The 17,254-nt window shown below is 34.1% G+C and overlaps 1 protein-coding gene across 6 annotated transcripts in view; it reads right to left on the bottom strand.

Annotated features, from left to right (window-relative positions):
- Positions 1–17,254, bottom strand: part of TBC1D5 (TBC1 domain family member 5) — a 294,295-nt gene that overhangs the window by 162,363 nt on the left and 114,678 nt on the right. For all 6 annotated transcript variants that reach the window (XM_042888801.1, XM_042888804.1, XM_042888805.1 and 3 more), the window contains one exon: positions 12,868–12,999. In XM_042888801.1, the coding sequence (XP_042744735.1) occupies positions 12,868–12,967 (100 nt within the window). In that variant the 5' untranslated portion in view covers positions 12,968–12,999. The remainder of the gene's footprint in view (positions 1–12,867; positions 13,000–17,254) is intronic.

The raw sequence follows: 17,254 nt of genomic DNA, 5'->3' as shown, positions 1-17,254 counted from the left end.
GACTTAAACAGAGGAAGAATTAACAAGCTGGGCAAACTTTCTTCTAGCAGCTTGGGCTGAGTCATCAAGAAAAAAATCAAACCCAATCTGGTGGTAAGCCAGGAGGGGCTCTGGCAGGTATCTGAACATGGCATTGGTACAATTCTGTTCTCTTTGCAATGATTCACGGCAGACCTCTGGTGTCTCAACTAACCTTCCAAGTTTCAATTATACTTTAAAAGTGGGTTTAATAATATTTCTAATCATTACTAATTATGCCTATTTTCCAAGGAAGATTGTAGCATGGCAGAATCAAATTAATAAAGAACGAATGTAACTGCTCTTCTCTTCTCTTGCAGCAAAGATTCAGTGTCATTACAGTAAGCTCCCAAATCAAAAAACATCAAAATTTCAGGAAATTTGACACTATTTGTGCTGCTGTAGGATCCATAGTGTGAGAGGTCCCTCATGCTAGAATAAACCACCTCTGTACACGTAATTTATTACATGATTTTCAGATGTCAACACTTTCTATCTTAAGATTCAGTACTGTTGTAAATATTTACTGTCACTTTTTTATACAAGAGGGCTGCTCTAAAAGTAATGCCTCCCATTTTATTACATTGGCCCATGATGTGGATGTTGGTGGTATGGCAGTAGAGGTTGAACATTCCCACCAATGTTCTGTTACATGTTGTTGACATGCGCCAGATGGCAGCAGAGGGGCAGCCGAACAGAATGGCATCTGATGTGAAAGTGCACATGAAGCAAAGGTGTGGAACTGAATTCCTTCATGTGGAAAAAATAGCACCCACTGATATTCACCAACATTTGGTGAATGTTTATGGATGACCAAACAGTGGATGTGAGAACACTGATCTGTAGCTGAGAATTTGCACAATCAAATAATGCCATTACCCCCTTTGAATATGTTGAAGTTTCCATGGAAATAAATAGGAGGCGTTACTTTTAGAGCAACTTCTGTATATATATTTTCAGCTGACAATTAACTCAACATCCTCAAATTTTTACGTATTTTATAGTTAGCAGTTTGTCACAGTTAGTAGAATATCCAACATAAATTCAACTTTATATATTACTTTACAAAAAAAAAATAATAATAATTGTAGGCTCAAAAGTTTCAAAGCTGTACCTCTGAGCTACAGTTTTAGCAAGGAATAGATTAATATGCAAAACCAGAAAATTGTACTTAGATAAGTAATGTTAAAGTCAGAAAACAAATGCAGGGTTACTTTTCCATATGATTCTGAAATTTAAAATGACAGTTATGAACAAGAAATAGACGAAAACTTGCAAGTATCTTCCCAAATTTGCTGTGTCTAGAGGACTTAGAGTATCACAAAGGTATTAATTCTGGAATGAAAAATCTGCTGCAGACCATTTTTATTTTTATTTTTTCCCCCACAGAAATAACATTTTTTTTCCTGCAGAAATTAAGTAAATGAGAGGGAGTAATGGAGCACTTAATACAGGCTTTATATGGTACTTTCCCAAAATAGAAATTTACTTCTGATATAAGTACACTACAAAGCAACTTATTTAAAGAAACATTCTCTTGATGAAGCAGCTACAATGGTGTAACTTTAGTTTATGCAAATGCCAAAGCTGAAACTGTCATGTCTTCATCTTAAATCCAAATTTATAAAATACATTAATCATACTGAAAACCTTTAATTCCAGAATACTGAAAATAAAAGTTCTGACTGGTTAGTCACAAGAATCCCAAAACAGAACTGAATCTTCTACCATACAATACCTGACTTACATCACATTTTTCTATTCAAATAAGTAAAAGAACCAAACTAATCCGCATGAGCATTATTTTTAGAATACCAACAATCAATACTTCAAAACTTCCCAATGATATGGGAAATCCCAATGAAGTGGCAATGAAATCTCTTACTGTAGCTGATTTGGATTGCTCAGAGAAGTTGTGGAGTCTCCGTCTATGGAGATATTCAAGACCTGTCTTGATGACTACCTGTGCAACCTATTGCAGAAAACCTGCTTTGGCAGGGGGGGTTGGACTTGATCTCTCAGGGTCCCTTCTAACCCTTCTGTGATAATTTTGTAGATATATTGATGTGATAATTCAGAATGGAGTTTTGTATGCATTTGCAAAGCAGTATTTCCTTTTGTACTTCATAAAGAATGAGTTAATACTGGGTAACAGAAGTTTGGAGGTAGTCCTGTTTCTCAATTTGCTTTCCTTTTCCATTAAGATAGCATGTGCTCTGGCCACCAGTCATCAAATCAAATTTGATGAAAATTCATTTGAGTGCAAAGTAGAAATGTCCACTAATGGACAGATTTATGTTCCATTGCTCCACCCTTTAAATATTTCAGATGAAAAGTAAACAAAAGCAATGACGGTGCCTTGAAATACTATGGCTTACACACAGAAAGTATGCATAATGAAACTCAGATGTTTTCACATCATCAAAATTATAGCATTAATTGTCTTACATGAGAACTCTATTCCTTCAATTGCACTTAGAACTGAAACACCATACAGTTCATATTTCCTAAGTTTAAATCATTGATTCCATTATAAATCCAGTTTCTCAGAAGAAAAGAATTATCACCACCATAAAAGCTTTATCTGGATGAAGTCTGTGCCTTTTAACTTCTAGGAAGATCAAAAACATTAATTTGTAATGGAATATCCAAATTTTAGTGGATAAACTTATCACACAGGGCTACTGATAGCATTTTGGTTATGTGGTCCCATTTGCACTTAACGGGCTGGGACTTGGTAAAAAATTTGAGTGCAGATCTCCTATCCCAGTCTATATATTGCATTTCACTCCAGTATTCAAGCAGAAGAATTTAACTACCAACTGTTTGTACAGACTTAAGATATTTAAAAGAAGAAAATTAGAGAAATTTTTGAAAAAATTTAAGTGGCCATTATATTTTACAGAAGTTGAATTTGATTTTTAACCTTCCCACCTATGTTCCAATAAATATCAAAGACATAGGTATTCCATGTACCTCAAGAAGAGTTGGAGGGGAAACACGAAGCTAGCACTGTGTTAACTGATTCACAAATGACACTGAGCAGTACGTCAAGCCAACACAGTATGTCAATGCCCACAGTACCTAATGGCAGAATGAAACAGTAAGAGCAGAATGCAGTGCTTACATTGGAAATTCTCTTAGGAAATTCTACTATTTTGACTCTTTTAAAGACAGGAGCTAGCAGTGCCAAGGTAGAAAATCATGATATAAAACCAAATCAACCTTGGTAAATATGTCACCAAGTTAGAGCAGCATTCCTTAAACTTGTGGCCAAAACATGTTTTAATAGTAACACTCACATGTATACATCCATATTTTGCTATGGTTTACCAAAGTTTAGAGAATAGTTTAACACGTTTAAAACATTTTAACTTTATGTGATAACTTATAATACTGAAAAGGTGACACTGATCTGCTTCTTTGAAAATATTTTCTACATGACAGTTACCAAAAATACTTTTAGCTGAAATTCATGAAGACTGACAGGTACATATTTATTGTGAGTTTGTATACAAAACATGAAAATGTCGTGGGTGTACTCTGATATGTACCAAATTTATGATTTTTTTTCAGTGAATTAGCTACCTGACTCAAAGGAAGCATGAAACAAAGAACAGCATGGTCACTGAAGTAGCTCTCTGAACCTTGAATGATCTGGGTTCAGTTTCTGAACCTGACTTCATGTATGAATCAGGCCTATCATTTTGCCTGTTTCAGATTTCTGATTGTATGAGAATATAGAGTGTTATTATTATACATATGGATATGATAATTCATTTCTTAGCTTCTCTGGAATGAGATGGCTTCTAACAAGATGAAGTAAGCACAGAGATACAAAAGAAAACCTAAAATCCCACTGCTCTTTATAAACAGATCAAGCTATGGGGCATAAATTGCATCATAAGATTGTGTGATTGTCACAAATAGTAAAAATAAACTTATTTTGCTATATCCTTTTGTGTCATCTGTGTTGCACTTGAAACATTATAGTCACATGATTACTGTTGCAATGACTCAAACTTCTGACACGATTAAAAAGCTGAACAGGGATAGTCGTGAATAACTAAAATGTATTCTAGACTCTGACAGAAGCGTTCAGTATTTTTTCAGAATGTGTGTGTGTATATATTTATATACACAGATATAAATCTTAGGCTTCAAATATTTAGAAACAAAACCCAGGATTAGTTCACTTATATAAAATGATTTAAACATCAGCTCACCTACAGGCATCTGATACATCTCACTTCGTATTCAGTATAATTTAAAATCATAGAATCATAGAATCACAAAGGTTGGAAAAGACCTCTATGATCACTAAATCCAACCGTCAACCAAAGCCCACTATGCCCACCAAACCATGACTCTCAATGCCACATCTACGTGGTTTTATTGTTTTACAGTAGCTTGGTTTGCTATTTTGTTGACTGGGAAGAAATAAAAAAAAAAAAAATAGTAAGTCTCTACACATTTCATTCCCTCTGTTTTAGCCTTTATTTTTGTTTAGAGATATGATAGTCTCCAACAATCCTGTATATTTACCCTTTTTTTCCTTTTTTTTTTCTTTTTTTTTTTCATTTTCTTCGTATCTGATGTGCAAAATGAAGACCGGGACTTTAACAGTTATATGCACTCTTGCTTCTGAGCAGTCAAATCATGAGACCAAATACTTGAAATCTGGACACTTCTAAAATTAAGGAAATCCAAATACTGAATCTAAATTCAGTATCATGGGCTGAATTATTGCTTCACCTAAGCAATAAGGGCACTCAGGCTCATTGCCTTTACCGTCATTTGGAACCCTGCCATTAATTTTAATAGGATCAGGATCAGGTCCCTGACTTTCTCTACATCAAAGAAAAATCTTTCACAGTCATTTTGTTATAAATAATTAAAGCTGATTAGTAATAATAAGGTACTTTAACTGAAAAGGTAAACAGTGGAGACATTTATTATCAAAGTAAGAAAGGAAAATTAAAATAACCTGCAACACTTTTTGTATGTGCAATTCATCAGGAAATGTTGTAAAAGAACAAAAACAAATGTTGGCTCATTCCAGAGGTTCTTTGTCATCATTAATGTATTCAGGTTTTCACAGCTGAATTGCTGTACTTTGAAAAGATTTTCATGAAAGGAAACTCAAATTCAACGTTTAAACAAAGCTGTCAGGTTACCAAGATCCATATTTGTTTGTATGTCCAGAAAATGTTTTCTCCTTTTTTAAAAACCCTGTGGGTAAGAAGTATTATTATTCCTTTGCTCTCAATTTGTAAACAAGAGAAAATATGCTTTTGTTAAGCAGCACATATTTATTTGTTTGTTATTCTTAAGATGAAACCAGCAGTTAGAAATATCAGTTCCAAAGCAGAGTTGAAAATATCTGGTAGGAATATTTTACTTCATTACTAGCTCTGTTCCTCAAATTGATACAAATGGCCTCCTTCTGTTTCTGTCTGTCTGCTTGCCTGATCAGTAGAGCTAATTGTCAGAGCTGGGGAGATCTCCTATATCTAAACAGAAGATATGCAGTTTGTAACCTGCTTAATTTGCCTTATGTCCTGGATGGCCCTCAGTATGTTGTTCATTAAAGTATCAGCTGTTTAGTTTGTAGCAGTGGCAACCTAACCGTAGGCTTATTTTTCTTTGTTAAAAGGCCAGATTGTCAATAACTAATACACATTTAACTTATTTTAAGTAGTACAAAATTATTTGGTATGATGGCACTTTTATTCCTCTCCCACACCTCTGAGCTCTGCATGTGCACAAAGGACAACAGGGGCATTCAAGGTGGATGAAGAATAAGGCTTACAAGCTAATGAGAAGCCTAAAACTGAAGCTGTGCAGTATCACTTGGTAATATCACTTAAATAAAAGCATGTCAACCTTTTTAATTTTTAAAATAAGGAATTCCAGATTTTTACAAACATCCACAAATACAAAAGGTAGGAAAGATTCTGTCTATGCTGACAGATTTCTGTTATATAGAGCAATCAATTTCTAATACAATCAAATCTGTGGCAGTTTAACTCTTTCAAAATGTTTAAACATACACTTAATCTCAGGTGCAGGGGTATGTAATATCAGCTAGCTGCATACAATTTACAAACAGCTTTGTAAATTACAGTCTTCTGTATGAAAGGACAGAAGGGAGCACAAACATTTAATTATTATCCTGTACCAATCATGCTGGCCTCAGCTAGAATTCTGATTTACTAGTCTTTTTTTATACATACACAAAGAAAATCAAGCTTGTACAGTTCAATTTTTTTAAATTGAGAAAACCTGCCTTTTGCATGCGTAAGAGATATAGCCATTTAACATAATCTGATCACTGCATCAAACACTTAATATTTGAAGTGTTTACATATACTAGCCTTCATACTACATTTTTACATCAAATCTGAGTAAAATATTCAAAGAATGATTGCACTGACTTCTGTATAACTTTTAATAATGAAGTAGTTTTCACATGAAATTTATAAAGTTTTTATTAAAAAGATTCTTCTGTATGGATGTCAAGAGGTTACTACAGTTAAAATGGAATTTTCAGCTTGGTATTTTAAGCTTCTATCAGCATATCAAATTTAGTTTAAAAATCTTTCTTTTTCATTCAAATTGCACCATTTGTTTTTACAGCACATATGTTATATTACAGATATAACAGGAAACAAGATGAGAGCTAGCTAGATGAGCTTTAACCTGGATTTGGGAGAAGCTAGGAAAAAGAAACACTGAAACCAGCATTTCCCTAAGTAAGGACATGAGGAGTTAAGAGAATGATGAGACTGATAAGTAATTTATGCCAGTATTTGGGCAGGCCTGCATCTGGAAAGAACTGGAAGCTCCCAGCTGACAAGACTGAATAGAGGAGGATTCCCAGTGTTACTTGTGAGGCAGGCCTTACTTTCTGTGCAGTGATGCTGAGAACTTTCAAAATGATCAGTTTAGATTTATTCTGCTTCTACAGACATTGCCAAATAAAAAGGTCTTTTCATATATCTTATAAACCACTGAACACAGGTTTCCTACATAGTGCTTGTACTGATTATCTGTAACACATTATCTCAAAACTGGAATTCAGGTAGCTGGACCACTCTGGACCAACAGGCATTGAAAGAACTTCAGTTCAAGGACTTCTACTCTGAAGCTGTGTTTGACACACACCACCTCGGGCACACACACAGTCTGCATCTGATTAGTGAGAACTCTGCAGTGTAATAAATCCTGAAGAGAAAACCAAGATCTTTAAGAAGGAGCTAGTGACAGACTGAGTTAACTCAGGATATACCGTGTAGCTTCAATAGCCTTTGTCACTACAATCCTGTTGCAGCTCAATTAAAAGCAAACTAAACAGTAGTTGTTATTAGTAAATTAATATTAAAATGCTTGTTATGTTAGCATATGGTGCTCGAAGATGTAACAACCTTCCTGTTTTTATTCATAAAATACAAAGCAAATCAAAGACGGTACTTTTCTCTCTAGCACACCTCCAATCTTTACACCTGTGCCTGTGATGGAGAATCAGAGCCTGGGCAGAGAAGCCCCTGCAGCTCTAAACAATGAGCCCTAGAAAGAGCTGTGCTGCTGGGACACAGTGAGGCCTCTTAAAAACAATGCTGTACCCCACATACTTTTCCTTCACTGGAGAGAAGATGAAAGAACATACATTATGTGACACACATGATGTCATACAACACACTGTAGAAAAATATTAATATAAAACTAATAAAGCCTCAAATACTCACTGTATTTGTTTTCTCAGTTGCTTTCACCTAGGAAAGTACTTCTCTCACAAAGAGGTCTGGACCTCTGTGGTTGTTTCTTATACGTGTAACTACTGAGGTGATCTCTCAAAACACAGATGTGGATGAATGCCATACAGGGCAAACTGAGGAGGATTTTAAGGGTAGAAAATAATAAGACTGAATAGCTATTGACTGAATAGGAGACAATAATTTTCTGCCACCAGTAACTCTCTTAACACCAGAATGATTGTAAAAGGATGTATCTGAGATCAAAATAGTCCCCACGTGAATCATACTTAAAATTTGGGGAAATTATTTGACAGCATGTGCCTCTTATTTGGTTCTCTGAAGGTGAACATTTATTTTGTTACTTCGTTTCCCTCTGCTTTTTGCATATTTTCTGTATAATATGGCATAAATCAAGTTGTTCAAATTATGATGTAAGGTATGGTTTTATACAGCAAGACTCCGTAGTGATCAAGGTAAAGAGGTTTATACCAGAACAGCAAAATTCTTCCAAAAGGAAAAATGGAAACTCACAGAATAAGGTCAAAATGGAAACATGAATGTTCTTCTACTATCTCACTTTTTTTTCATGACAGCCTTGAAAATCGCAAGGGATGCAATGGTAAGTGTGAGGTGAGCAACTGATCTATTTTAACTAGATTAATATCAATCGTACACTTTAATAGTTATCTTTATCCTTCCAGCTATGCCATCCTTCTCTGTTCTCACCACCAGTTAAAGCTGTTAGACAAGAAATATACCCCCCAAATAGGAAATCCAAAACACTCTACCCATTAAAGGTTTCCCCTTTTCTTCTACTAAGAACAAAGAACACATTACATTTTTCTATCTGAAGTATGCTATTAAATAATAGCTTGTACACTAATTAAAGCAAATGTAATTGTGAGAACACACTGACATTGTTAAAGTAAATTACCCAATTCGTTAATAGTTTCAAGTGACCTTAATTGTATTAATTGTGATATTGAGCAAATTAAATTGAAGAGCATTAAACGCATTGTTCCAGTCTGTCCTTAGAGGATCAACTTTCTTATTACATGAATGAAATGGGAATACTACCAACTACATTCTTCAAAACTTGTGTCAGAATGTGGAGAGTTCTATAACTTTGAGTAAAAATTTACTGCAGCTCAGAAAGTTACCCTAATTAATCTGTTCAAATGTAATATAAACCTGAAGCATTTGGAAATGAACGAAGTGTTTGTTAGATGTAGCACAGAAGGATAAAGTAGAAGAGTAAAGTTCCTGAAATTTCCCATCCTATATTCATTGTTTATAGTGTCATCTGGAGACCAAAAAGATTCACCATATTATACTGATGAAGATAACTAGAATCATACAAAATGAAATGAATAAAATGAACACCATGGAAACTTTTTGAACACAAAAAGTATTAAGATAACACCTACTTATTATAGTCAAAAGTAAGGAAAAAGTTATAGGTACAAGCACGCAAATGACAATACACTAAGATCCAAAAGTTATAAACCCAAATAAAACGTTCCTAAAATTATTTAAAAATACCATTTGAATTGAAAGGCTGCAAAAATGAGAATCCCATTCTCATAATTTTTGCTAGTTATTAAAACTGCAATTTAAAAGTATATATGATTGAATATATGCAATGAACATGCATTCGTTTATATTGAAAAAAATTAAAAAAAAATGAAATAATATATCCTATTCTTTTTAATATTTAAGTATTGCAGGAGAATAAGAAAACTCTTGACTGCTAACTAGAAACCTAGTTTGTAGCCTAGTTAACAGTTTGTAAACTGTTAACTAGAAACCTGACTTTGTAAAATTGCAAACAAGCACATTCTCATGATTTGTTGTAATTCAACATTCAAAGAACCACAGTTAAACAAACCTTTATATGAATACCTGGATCTTTCTCTAAATTTACCTCATCTATTGTGTTCTAGTTTTATTTGTTGAGATAGACAATCTGTCTATCTATCAATGTTGCATTTGCAACATTAAATCCTCCTACTGAAATATGTCTTATTATTCACAGGGCACTTATCTAAAATCTCAAAAATGCTTTGAATTCAGTGTTAGCCCTTCACTGTGCTAACAGCCATATCTTTAATAAAACACGTTTTCCTCCTGTAACTTCACAGAAATTTTAATAAAAGCAACAAGTACTGCTAGACTAAATAAACATCTTTCTGGAACCCCATCCACCACATTCTTCCTCACTGACCATAAATGAAAAAAACCTAATCTATGTATATTGTTTTCCAGCCAGTTATACTTAACAACAATCCACAAATTTCCAAGGTTTCTTTTCTATGAGTGCCTTAGGAGACAATTTCAACTGGACATTATATCTCCCATTTCTACATTTCAGTATCAGCTACAAACACTTAACACAGTCCTCCGCATACATTAGCAAATCAGACTAGCTCTATTATTATGTACTTATTTTCAGTGTACTTAATAGTGGTGTGCTTTATTACCTCATCCCAGTGAAGACTTCTATAACTTTGTCTCCACGGTAATCCTTTAAGCACTCAGCTCAGCTTCAAACATGTCCTGGTATTTCAGAATATTATATAGAACATTGATCAATTTTTCCTACTAAAGCAATAGTGTGTTTGCTTAAACACAGCTTTCACACATTAGAATCCCTTTGCTAAATTCAAGCAACTTCAACTATGCAAGGTCTTTTTTGTATTAAAGAAATAGCTGCATCTTCCCCATCCTCATAGTATACTACGGTATTTTTAAGTGGGACTTCACATTTTGCTTCAATGAGATAAGGATTCATACAATTTTCTAATACGCTGCAGAGCTACTGTTAGAAAATGCATACGCAAAAGTAAGAAAGGCTGTGCATATGTATCACAATATGAATGGAGACAATTCTCCATCCATCCCCTAAGTATTAATTATTTTGTTTCAACAGTTAGATACATCATTTGCAAAACACTGATTACTTCCTTATTCTGAACTTGTAACCAGGCCAGATGGACAAAATCGATGCCATACCTTGATGCTCAAAGACGTAACACGGCATAAATATATGTTTTATTTAAAATCAAATATTAAAACTTCAAATATTTAGTTTGGATATATAAAGTTTCAAATTAAAATGCAGTATGTGTCTCACAGTAAAAAAAAAAAAAAATCACAAAAATGAAGATGAAATGGATGCTTTATATAAAATATTTACATAGATAGAACATCAAAAATGTACCATAGTTGGTAACCTTTATGACTTGGGGAACCATGTATTTACATATCTTTATCTTTGCATGTGCGTATGTGGTGTTGTGTATATATTTTTAACAGTTGACAGCTGTTTTAGAGCATACAGAGATGCCAGGCTGAATGAGGGTCTTGATTACTTCAAGATTAGCTATCTAAAGTTTCTATTCATTTTAAGTGTTGTTAGTGCGAAGAGTCATTAGTCACTTCCTTGTCTCATAGAACATCAGCATACATTTACATTGTTAATGAACATTTGGGGTAAATGAATTAATGGCACTTTTAAACATCAATTCAATACCAATAACTTTGTATGTCATAGAGATGTTAAGGTTGGGATAAAAACGAGAAACCTTTTCAGTCAAGGTAACTAATCATTTCTGGCACAATAAAGGCTAAAATTAATTTACCGAGTTTTTTTAACAGGATAAAAATCTTGGTTTTCCTTGAAGCGGAGTTGAGAAAATTTCCAATATTTTCAAGGAAAAAAATCAGAAGAAAAAGCTCATCTTTCTTGATTGGTGTAAAGTAGAGGCAAACTATACTTCCTCAGGAAAACGGTTTTTATTTTAGGTTATTGCAACGGATTATTTTCAAGTATCTAGAAATACTTATAAAATTGCTTTTAGTTTGTCAGACCAACATGGCTTTATACTGTTAAGATGTCATATATAACAGAGGAAGAACACTGACGTGAAAAAGCTATTTCATTTAATCATCAGGTTTTAAAATACTATCCCCTAGATGTTCATTCTAACTTTTTGATACTCAAAAATCTTTATAAAGCCATGAAGAAAAAGCAAACAAACAACAACAAAAAACCCTCAAAGGAGCAATGAAGTTTTACCCACGTATTTTAAAGCAACGCACTGGCTTATTCTAAACTGAAGTAGTAAAACTGACTAAGCAAATCTTGACATAGCTTTCTTATTAAGCACTAGTAAACAGAAGATTTATAGACAGATACACCCACAAAGAATGGTTGATGTGAGTGAGGGACTTAAGAAATGTGACAAAGTTGTTTCAACTCAGTAATTTAAAACACATTTTTTAGTTTGCCCTCCTGGTACATGTGCTCAATGACTGGAAAATTGCAGGTAGTTAAGGTGCCATTGTGTCTAACTGAGTACTTGAAGAATGTTTTCATGACAAGGATCTTGGCTTCTTGTTAAGCTTATCACTTTCTTCGAACCAACTATACTGTCACCACTAGCAAATAAGTAGAAAAGAAAAGCGGTGCAGGCATGCATTGCATTATGCAAGTATTTTGCTCTCACTGTTCATTACATTGCATTTTAAAATTTATTTCGGGTTACAAAGTAGCTTCTGCTGTTAAGAGTCCATTCATTCTGCCTCAACTTTCAGCATTTTAAAAAATAAGTATATATGACAATATTCTTATCAAAAGAAGGTCAAACAAAAAATATGAAAACCACCCTTTTTTTTTCTATAAACTCTTCCAAAATAATGCATTTCACTTTATCACAGTTTGAATAAATAAAGAGGTTAAAAAACCCTGGAACCAGAGCAATTGTGAAAGAGCCCATCTTTCAAAAAGTAACTCAAAGCCATGCTTTATTTCAATATTCTTATGCTGAAATCAGTGTTTGGTTTATGATTAAAAAAGGATGACAGAGCATTAAACATTTGGCTAATGTTTCTGTCTGAAATTGAAAGTTGACTTTTCGTGGTTTTCCTTAGTATCAGAGTGTACTACACAAACTGTGAAATGTTCTTTAAGTTTTCTTGTCAACTTCATTGAGAAAATTAAACAAATTATGACAGGTATAGTCATCACGACACATTATGTTTGTAGGTATAAAGTTAAAATAAAACATCCCCACAGAAATACAAAACTCACCTTCCTCTGTTTTGTTCAAGTAACTCTGCAAAGGATCAATGCCTACTTCTTGTTCCTCTGTTTGCAAAGGGTGTCTGGTTTCAGATACAGATTGATACATACTGGCAATAATTTCCACTGAAGGATATTTATCTGGAGGAAAAGAAGAAACAAACAGTGTTTCTTGAACTACTTTGCAATAACACAATTCACAATTTAAAATACTTAAAAATCTTTCCTTACTTTCCAGGTAGAAAATCATCATTAGATGCTAAATAGAAGAATAATGGCATTTCCCTTCAAATATTTTGTTACCTGAAGTCCAAAAGAATTGTTATAGTAGCTCTCAACAATCACATGCAAATAAAATGCATATATTGTTTAGAGGGACAGTGAGTTGTGGCAGGAGTCTCTCTCCTTCCTTTTCTAGCTTTCTCAACTCCCCTTTCCATCTCCTTACAAAAACAATTGATGCTAGGCTGTGGGAACAATGAAGGTTGTAGAGCAAAGCCAAGGTAACAGCCATCATCACATCCTTCTGGATTCAGAACACCTCATCCTAGGAAAACGTTTTTCTTTTAACCATATTTATATTTTAGAAACCTCAGATAATGATTGGTATGATGATTTCAGTTTAATCAAGATTTCTATTAGCTTTGTAGTAAGGTGATGTTAAGGAAACATTTGAAGAAACTTAATCAGCTAATTAGTTAATATTTATAAAGAAGTTCTTCCCAAAATTAAGAACAAAAGGAGATAAAGCAGGTCAGTGAAAACCCAACAAGAGGGTTATACAAGTTCATCATCACAGCCTGAATGGAATACAAATCAGTAACACACGAATGACCAAGAACGATGTTAGAAGCTCATGTGAAGTACATTTTAAGCTAATATTTGCTGCAACGAAAAACAGGATGCCAATAAAAAGGGAGAAGCAGATGGTGTTATGGTCAGAGAGGTAAGACAGAGAAATGACCTTTCAAGTGCATTATCACAATGCAGGAATACATTTTTTGAGACAGCTTTTTGGTCAGTACACAGCAATTTATTAACAGCTTGAGAGAGACGGAGCTAACACTGGCCTGTTGCTGCCACTTTAAAGTATCATCTCCTGTAGCTGCCTAGTTTACAATATTTAAATTTCTAACTCCAAAAAAACCATATTGAAGAAGAAATATACAAAGAGGTATGTTCCTACAGTTTCAGGATTGGTATATTACCAATTCAAAAATCACTTTAATTATGCTTTTCCTATGGTTCCTATAAGGCACTGACCATGTACGCTTAATGACTTCAGTTTATTAACAATAAACAAATGATCACCTGTTGCTACTTTCTAGCTAAAACATTATCTGATGGTGCTTGGAACTGAGGGAAGGCAGGACTGCCTGCATTTGCAGTGGTACATATTTATGGCAAATTTTACAATCAAATAATCATAGAATCATAGAATCACAAGGTTGGAAACAACCTGTAAGATCATCCAGCCCAACCATCTTCTCATTGCCACTGCTACACAAACTAAACCAAACTAAACTAAATCATGGCCTTAGAGAAAAAGCACCACAAATACAGAAAGGCCTTTAACAAGTCTTTGGATGATCTCAAAAAACACATTACGAATGCAAGTACACTTCACATGCTTTGTATGTGATTTATTAACCATAATCACAGAAAATCCATGAATAATAACTTCGAGAGAAGCATTTGAAAACTTACTAGTTATTTAAACAATATCTCAATGTTTGCCTGCAGTCCTATGACTACATAATACTGGCAGATGTTTAAAATTACTTGATATTTTAAATAAATAAATGAAAAACTTGTAACAATTAAAAGTTGATTATTTATTTAAAGAAAAAATTGTAGAAAGAAATGTTTACACTTTTCTCCTGTTGGAATTCTAGTGGCTTCTCCTGTTGTCTTTGCTGTATCACTGCTGGTGCCTTTCTAACTCATGACCTTTAAAGGTTCATTTACACCGTTCTGCTACAGTTTAACTTTTTGTTGTCATGGTCCTTCACGACATATCTAAGTAAGGTACAATGCTACTAGCTTTTCAGATCGAGAATCAGGCTCAAAATCTCCTTATTACCAGCCACCACTTTAAGAAAAAAATGTGCTTTGGACTTACATTTTCTTTCATTCGTATGAGTAATACAGTAAGAAATCTGCTCTGATAAGTTTCTCCTTTGTCCTCTTTTCTGTTTCTACATTCTCTCTTTCTCTCTCTCTCTCATTTTTTTTTTTTTAATACTCCCCAAATACCATGCCTTTACAACATGTAAGAGCCATAATTTACTTTACAGACAGTTACAGCAATTTTAAAGCTAAAGAGATTTACTATTGATACTCAAATGGTGATTTAATCAGTTACTTGTGTTTGTTTATGGATACATTTGATTAGTGTTTAAAAAAAGTATCACTATTAGCTTTAGTGATAGTCCAAGCAATTTCCTTTATAGTTCCATACTTAAGTTCTTTTCAGCTCTTCTAAGAAAGAACAAAGCAAACTATTAAATAATTATGATTACTCTCGGGATCTTACTCTGAGAAAGATTAATTCTTTGCAGGTTTGTGGTTGATTCGTAATGGCCTATAACATATTGCTCATATTAACTAAGATGTAAGTTAAAAGCATTTTCAATGTGAAACAATAAAAATGTTATTAAAATCCTCTGAAATTCAATTAGCTTACAAGACTTGATACTGCCTACCTAGACTCTCGGTCAGAGCTAACAGTGACTTTATTATCTATTCCTACTAATTTTCTTCAAACATGATGGCCTAAAAAAGACAAAGAGCAGGCACCCTTCCCAGCACTGGGAGTTCTACTATTCTTTAATATACATGGAAACATAATTAGGGCTGCATAAGAAACATTTACCTCGTTTAGGGGAATGAAAGGAGACATGAACCCACCTGTGAGCCCAAGGCAGATAAGTGTTGTGTTTGGCTCCTCTCTAAGTGTGAGAGCAGAGAAAGCCCTGCAGTACTGCTGGATGCATTCAGCACATGGCCCAGAGCTCAGATGCCTCCACCTATGGCAGCACCACATGTCAACTCCTCACTGACCACGTTGAATGAACCCAGTCTGGTTTTCAACAGTAGAAAAGGCACCTTGTTGGTAAACCTGTGACTTGTCAGTGCAGGTTCTCAACAGAAACAACCCAAAATCCCATGAAATTGGCTTAAAGACACAAAAATGGAAATCTTCTGGATTTTAAGAAAACTGTGGAGATACCATCTTATAATACACTCCAATATGGTCTCCTCCTCAGTCCATTGCACAGCATAAAATATCGGCCTGCTTTCATCAGGAAAAACTTTACTAACATTTACTTCCACCTTACTAGCAACCTCCTTCTGCATAACAGAAATCAACTACCTGTCCTATTAATTATCTGCTAGCTAGAAATACAAGACTAAGTCAAAAGTCTCTGTGAGATTTGCTTCTATTTTAGCTGAAGTGTCAGTGGTGCACTTGTCACCCAGACAGGAACTGGGCAAAATATGGCAAAAGCATGTATTACATAAACATAGAAGAATATCACTATAGCCAGTAGAGCACAAAACAGCAGAGTCCTCTGTGATTTGATTATAATAAATGTTCATGTAATAGACTAATCATAATGAACATTCAATCAGAAGTTGAAATGCTCATAACAAAACCAAACTTCATAGAGGTATTTTTGTTTGTTCGTTTGTTTTTTAAAGCAGCAAGACTATTTGTTACCAAATGAGCGAAATACAAGACTACTCTATTGTCAAAAAATATCATAAATTCGAAACTATCATGTTCTCAATCTGAACATAAACATAGTACTTTATTTTAAGCCATAAGACCTTAATTTACCTCTTTATTTGCAAAAACTATTGAAACAAATATAGGTAACACACTTTGTTTCAAAAATAGTTACTGAATGATTTCAATTTCAAAATAAACTAAACCAATTCTGAAATGTTTTCCTTTATCATATATCTCTGCATAGAAATTTAAAATGATTTAATCAATCTGTGTGCACAAGATAAACCAAAACATACAAAAACTCATAGCTAGTGAAGAATATTCATATTGTTTGGACAAAACGAGAATGGTTGTTTAGAATGTGCAACCAAACAGAAAAACAGAAGTGGGAAGTCAGAAGCACTTCTGATGCCCATTTGCTCTCTCTTCCCTTCCCCTTATGGTTCAATGAAAGAAGAGAAACCACATGCTGGAAGAGGTCCATAGCATCGGAGTAGGAAAACTGCACAAATTCCAACTGAGGTCTCCAAACCAGTTTCCTGTACAACTTGAAAACACTCATAGGAAAATTAAGATTGCTGAGAGGATACAATGTCAGGTCTGCAGGCTTACTTGAACTAACAAGGTACATCCTGAGAACTTGTCTCACTCATTTTTTCT

Source organism: Lagopus leucura, unplaced genomic scaffold (assembly GCF_019238085.1).
Source record: "Lagopus leucura isolate 7727_CA_CO unplaced genomic scaffold, USGS_WTPT01 Super-Scaffold_100157, whole genome shotgun sequence".
In the NCBI taxonomy this organism is placed as follows: Eukaryota; Metazoa; Chordata; class Aves; order Galliformes; family Phasianidae; genus Lagopus; species Lagopus leucura.
The sequence above is the reverse complement of the archived record's forward strand: the minus strand, read 5'-3'. Positions and strand labels throughout refer to the sequence as shown.